At 39.5% G+C, this 6,000-nt stretch overlaps 1 protein-coding gene across 1 annotated transcript in view; it reads right to left on the bottom strand.

The window, feature by feature from the left end:
- Positions 1–1,919: 1,919 nt before the first annotated feature.
- ubxn4 (UBX domain protein 4) overlaps positions 1,920–6,000 on the bottom strand; it is a 47,840-nt gene continuing 43,759 nt past the window's right edge. Inside the window, exon 13 of the mRNA XM_059970230.1 lies at positions 1,920–2,421. Coding sequence (XP_059826213.1) covers positions 2,283–2,421 — 139 coding nt within the window. The 3' untranslated portion in view covers positions 1,920–2,282. The remainder of the gene's footprint in view (positions 2,422–6,000) is intronic.

The following is a 6,000-nucleotide window of genomic DNA, read 5'->3' as shown; positions in this document are numbered from 1 at the left end:
GTTCTGAGTTGAATGATCAGCCATGATCATACTGAATGGCAGTGCAGACTCGAAGGGCCGAATGGCCTACTCCTGCACCTTATTTTTTGTGTTTCTCTGTTGCTGCACAGCAGCTTATAGCTGAATGTTGTCCAGCTATTGCTATCTGCAGGCATCAATTACATTTTTTTTTGCTGAGGAGTTGCAAATAGAATACTGAGGAAGGTTACTGAAGACATAGCTACAGATGATTGTTCCAATGCCTTAGTGATATCTAGGGATTAGGATGATTGTTTTCAAGTAATAATTATCTTACTTTGTTTGAGGTATGACTTTAACTACTGAATGCTTTCGCACTGATGCCCAATGACTTCAGTTTTACCACGGGGCTGTTTTACAGTTTCAACATTATTTTGTTCACCTGCCAGGGATTAGGTAGAACCTTCTAAAGAAACAGAATTAAGGAATATTTCTTACTTTTACAGAGTACCAATCAATGCCCCTCAAATGTTCTTCTGCTTTGTGCAAACCTTCTCACAGTAATCAAGATCACCTTCAACTCCTTTCTCGTAAATCAGGTGAATTCACACGGGTCCAAACTATCCCCATCTCTTCGAGATTTGTGAAAATGTCTTTACTACATCCTCAACTTCCTCCCTAATCTTCCTCCAAATAATTCAGGATTGTATCAGCACCTCTTCCCACTTTCAAACAGAACTCAGGATTCCATTATTATGGCTGTCAGTATTTAGCCAGCTCTTTCATGTGATCCCTTCTTGATTTCCTCTCTACTTTCATCTCAGGAAATAGTTAGGTTAATGATAATCATCCCATATAAACTCACAGTTATCTTGATCACACCTCCACCCACCTACCAATTTCCCAGTTCCTTATGATCAGATTCTTTCTATCAATGCTTCTGATTGTATTTCTTTCTCCTTAATTGTGAATTGCCTTACACCATAATTGAAATGCCTCTCAACTGCATTTCTGGTATCTCTTCTGCAAAGCAGAATAAGCACAGGATTTCCCTTGTTCGCACCTTCCACCTTTTCATCAATTCATTCTCTGTAATGTTCATCACCTTCAGAGGTGAAGGCACAAAGAAGTATTTTCCCGTTTTCAGAACTCTCTTGCAATTATTTCCCTGACATTGTTCAAACACTCTTTTGTCTTGGCATCATACAACTACAGAAGATACAATATGTACCCTAAAATTTTGAAATACAGAATAAAATTTCTCATGGAATTTGTGAAAAAAACAAATTAACAAATTCTTCAACTCACGTTTCTTGAAGTGTGCAGACAACACATCTTCACGCAATGGAAAATCTCTCAAATTCTCTTCACTCCTTCCCTGTTGCTGCAACTTAAATAATCAAGCTTTCTAACTTTGCTGAATGGTGTAGAAAGGCCATTGTCACAAAACGTTGACCAATTCTGCCTCCATAAATGCTGTGTGATCTGCTGAAGGATATCACTACTTTCTGCTTTTTATTTTGGATATCCAGCATCTGAGAGTTTTGGCTTTTCAATAATCACAGCATTTCCTTAAAACAATGCCCCAAAATTATCCCAGAGCATTTAAAAATATAAATAGGGTACAGAATTTCCCTGTAATGTATTAAATAAAACCCACTGGCTATCCTTCAACAATATTCAAGCTAAGTACCTTACAATGCAATCTTGCAAGTTTACTACAAAAAGTAGATCAAAATGGAATAAAATTATTTTCATGAATTATGTAAGCAACAGAGGTTCAACAATGTCTCAAGCACAAAGATCTTTAGGCTCAGTGGAAAACCATTTCCTCTTGAGTTTCAAACACTCATTTTATATGTAACAGACATACCAATGACTCATTATTCCAAATATACCACTGTGAATGACAAGTTGCAGACATTAGGAAATTACAAAGGATGTAAACTCACAAACCTTTTTGGAAAACTTTGAACTTTTTATTACCAGCTTTATAAGGGCCAGAGGCTGGAGAGTCTTCAGCTAATTTGTCATACAGGCAAGGAATGGATAAACCTTGAGACAAGATTTCAAATATATATATTACTTTAAAAGGTGTCTGAAAACATAATTTGGAATTTGCCTAAAATGATTTTTCAGCACATTCGTTTCATAGCAATCATTTTGCCCCTTCAAAATAATAGAATTGTATAAATCCATGCAGGAAATTAACAGAAGTACAAAATGCATCTTCTGTCTAGTTTCTTTTTTTCTTTTTAATGTAGGTTTAGTTGTACAACTTTACAGCAAAATAAAATACGATTTCTACTTTAATAAGGCCAAAGCTACATCTGTTGAGTCGAATTCCCATTCCAAGTATTATTTTCATCATCTGCATCATCTTCTCTCCGCAGTCTGTATATTTTTCCCTCCCTCTTGAAGTCCTCTCCACGTTTCTCAAGGATTCTCCTCCTCCTCACTTCCCTGAGAATACAAAACAGTAAAGTCTGAACAAATGTATGACCCCAAACACACGTGCAAAAAACTGTACACTTGAGAATAATCACAACTGCTTTTGATTAACATAAACATAAACATAAAGCCAGGCACGCTCACCAATTAAAAGTTAGACAAGTTTTCAATGCACCAAGCTAACTTACAAAAAAGAACCCTGGATCTAAAATGCAACTAGACATTAAATGGAAAAAGGTTGCACTGAATAGGGAATTCTTTATCTTGATGGAGAGCAGTGAAAAGTACACCAGAATGAAGAGAATAAATTATTGCAAGTTCTGTCACTGGGTGAAGAGGTTTCACTGTCAATGATGGTATTATACAGAAGAGATTTAAGAGTTTGGACAAACTTTATGAATAGGATTTGAGGTAAGATGGGAAGACTTCCCCTTTTCACTCTCCAGTTCTTGCAGGTAGATATTGCCTTTTACACACATTTTAATCAGGCAAAAAAAATACCACCAGGGTACATTCATCCATCCCGTCATGCCCCATTGGTTCATTCCCTTACGCCTCAGTGGCAGAAGTCAGATCTAATTTAACAAAGATAAATTCTCAAATGTGGCAAGTCCAGATTAGGTGGAGTCCCCTGGTTGTGTTCCAAAATCATGCACTGTTACCTGGCGCTGGTCATTCCCACATCAGTGCCAGGCTCCCGGCAACTTGCACACAGGAAAAACAGGGCTACAAAGGAGGCCATCTCACTTTCACTGAATAACCTTGACAATAGGAATACATAGATCCAGATGCTATTTATTGATTATACCTCAGCCTCCCAGAACATAATAAGCTCATTGCTAAATTCTTGGGCCCTGGCCATAAAACCCTCACTTGTAACTGTCTTTTACTTTCTCAGTGGCAGATCACAGTTGCTTGCAATTGGTATCACCCACCCTGACTCTCAACACATGGTGCTCCCCAGGATGCGTGCTCAGTCCTCTGCTCCACTTCTAGTAGACTAATGATTGCATGGCCAAATACTGTGCCGTCCTGCTCTTCTAGTTTGAAAGTGACATTACTGTTACAGACTTGATGAACAACGAGAGGGATGACAGGAAAGAGATTTGTCAAATGTCAGAACAACCTAACTGTTTACATCAGCACGAAGACCTATGAAAGAGGAAGTAGCGTGTGTTTGTGAAGACAGCACTGTCTTTATCAGTGGAGCTACTGCAAAGATGGTTGAGAGCTTCCTGTTCTGAGGCATCCACATTACCAAAAACCTCTCCAGGTCCCTCAGACTGATTAGGTGATCAAGAAATCACAAAACTGCATGTACTCTTTTAGGGATATGAGAAGATTCAGCTTGTCTATGAGGATTCTGTTCAACTTCTACAGATGTGCTATCAAAGGTTTCCTGACAGATTACATTTCAGGCTGTAATGGCAACTGTGCATTTCTGGACTGTTGGAACCTAGAGAGCGGTAAACACTGCCCGGTTCATCACATTCTTTCATCCTGCCATTCTTCATGGTATAGTCAAAGATGCCTGTCATCTTGGCCATTCCTTTTCTCTCATCTGCCATCTGGGAGAAGATACAGGAGCTTGAAAGCCCATCTGACCAGACTCAAGAACAGCTTTCCCGCACTGCTATATACCAGCCAAGTCACCTCTTTCATATCCCCTTCTCAGTGGTGCCACCATATTCTTGAACCCTTAATTCTGTCTCTTCCAATATGGTTTCTTTAGACTCAGAATCAGTTTTATTATGACTGAATTATAATTTGTTGTTTTGTGGCAGTAGTGTGCAAAGTTAGAAGTTTGGGAACCAGCACTAAAAGGGCATCTAGAATCTTCAACTAAGCTCATATGGATTTTTAAATAATATTTTAATTAAAGAAATCTGCAAAAAAAAAGTCTGTTGCTTAGCTATCCTTAATATGCACGCTAGGGAATCAGGGAAAAAAGTTAGGGAAGTCAATGTTCATGCCATCAGGTTGGGGGCTACCCAGCCGGTATACAAGGTGTTGTTCCTCCAACCTGAGTTTGGATTCATTTTGACGATAGAGGAGGCCATGACTTCCCTAACTTCTGTTAATGCCCCTCCTCCCCTTCTTACCCCATCCCTGACATATTTAGTTGTTTGTCTGTTCTCCATCTCCCTCAGGTGCTCCCCCACCCCTTCTTTCTCCTGAGGCCTCCTGTCCCATGATCCTTTCCCTTCTCCAGCTCTGTATCACTTTCGTCAATCACCTTTCCAGCTCTTAGCTTCACCCCACCCCCTCTGGTCTTCTCCTATCATTTCGCATCCCCCCCCCCCCCACTACTTTCAAATCTCTTACTTTCTTTCCTTGCGGTTAGTCCTAATGAAGGGTCTCGGCCTGAAACGTCGACAGCACTTCTCCCTATAGATCAGTGGTTCCCAACGTGGGGCATATGCCCCACAGGGGGGTAATTTGATTTTTAAGGGGGGCAATTCAAGAATGAGTTATTAACAGTGAATTTTTTCTAGTAAGTCTGTGTGAGTATGAGTGTGTGTGCGCGAGTTAATACATATGTGTATATACAGTATGCATACATAAAAATACTTGTGTGTATGTACATGTGTAATTGCATATGTACTGTATATATAGTGTATCACCATCATTACAACCATCAAATGGCTTTCATAATTAAATTAATGAATTGACTGATGTAGGAAGGAACGAATGAACAACGTGTAAGAACGTGTAAGAAACTCGTACGAGGTCGCACCAATGCTGCTTTTTGCAGTAGCTTTCGGTTCTTGGTGGTGTGAAGGTGTGTACATTGCGTCATCTCTTTTAAACGGTGTATCTGTCTTTGTATGCTTTAGAACCGAATCGGCATTGTTTTATTTATTTATTATTATTATTATTATTTTAATATCACTTAATGTTCTCTTTTTTTTACAATTTCTTAGTAATTTCTTCCTCAGAACTTTAACAGTCCTTTGGTTCTTTTATTTTTCTCTTTCATGAATGCCATGTTCTTTGGAAGCTTGTTTAAACCAAGTTAATGGTCTTTTAGGCTTCCTCCAGGTGAATAGGAGTTCACTTTTTGAATAATAAGATTTATATATCACTACAGGGGGCATCAGGATTTTAGAGGTGATTAGGTGGGGCATGGCCAAAAAAAGGTTGGGAACCACTGCTATAGATGCTGCCTGGCCTGCTGTGCTGCACCAGCATTTTGTGTGAACTCAGCAGTCAGCAGGCTGACTGCTCATTTCAACAGATGCTGTCTGACCTGCTGAGTTCATCCAGCTTGTTTGTATGTGTTGAATCACACTGTGTAGTGCAAGGTGGGGGAGCTACACGCATGCGCACTGGGCAAAAAGAACGGAACTAAATCCTTATAACCCAGAAACAATCTTTCAACCGTATTTGTGCATATTGATTTCCTTCGGGATCTACTGGGAAAGTCTCAAAGATCAACCAGTCGATCACAATCGACAGTATAGCAGAGCTGTGGATGGTCAGTAGCAGATACCAACAGGCAGGAGGTGCAGGATCTCAAAGTCTTATACCACCAGGTTCAAGAACAGCTACTTGAAGCAACTGGCAAAACTCTAATCAATACAGTTTAGC

The sequence above is a fragment of the Hypanus sabinus genome, chromosome 5 (assembly GCF_030144855.1).
Source record: "Hypanus sabinus isolate sHypSab1 chromosome 5, sHypSab1.hap1, whole genome shotgun sequence".
In the NCBI taxonomy this organism is placed as follows: domain Eukaryota; kingdom Metazoa; phylum Chordata; class Chondrichthyes; order Myliobatiformes; family Dasyatidae; genus Hypanus; species Hypanus sabinus.
This window is presented reverse-complemented; position numbering and strand designations above follow the sequence as displayed.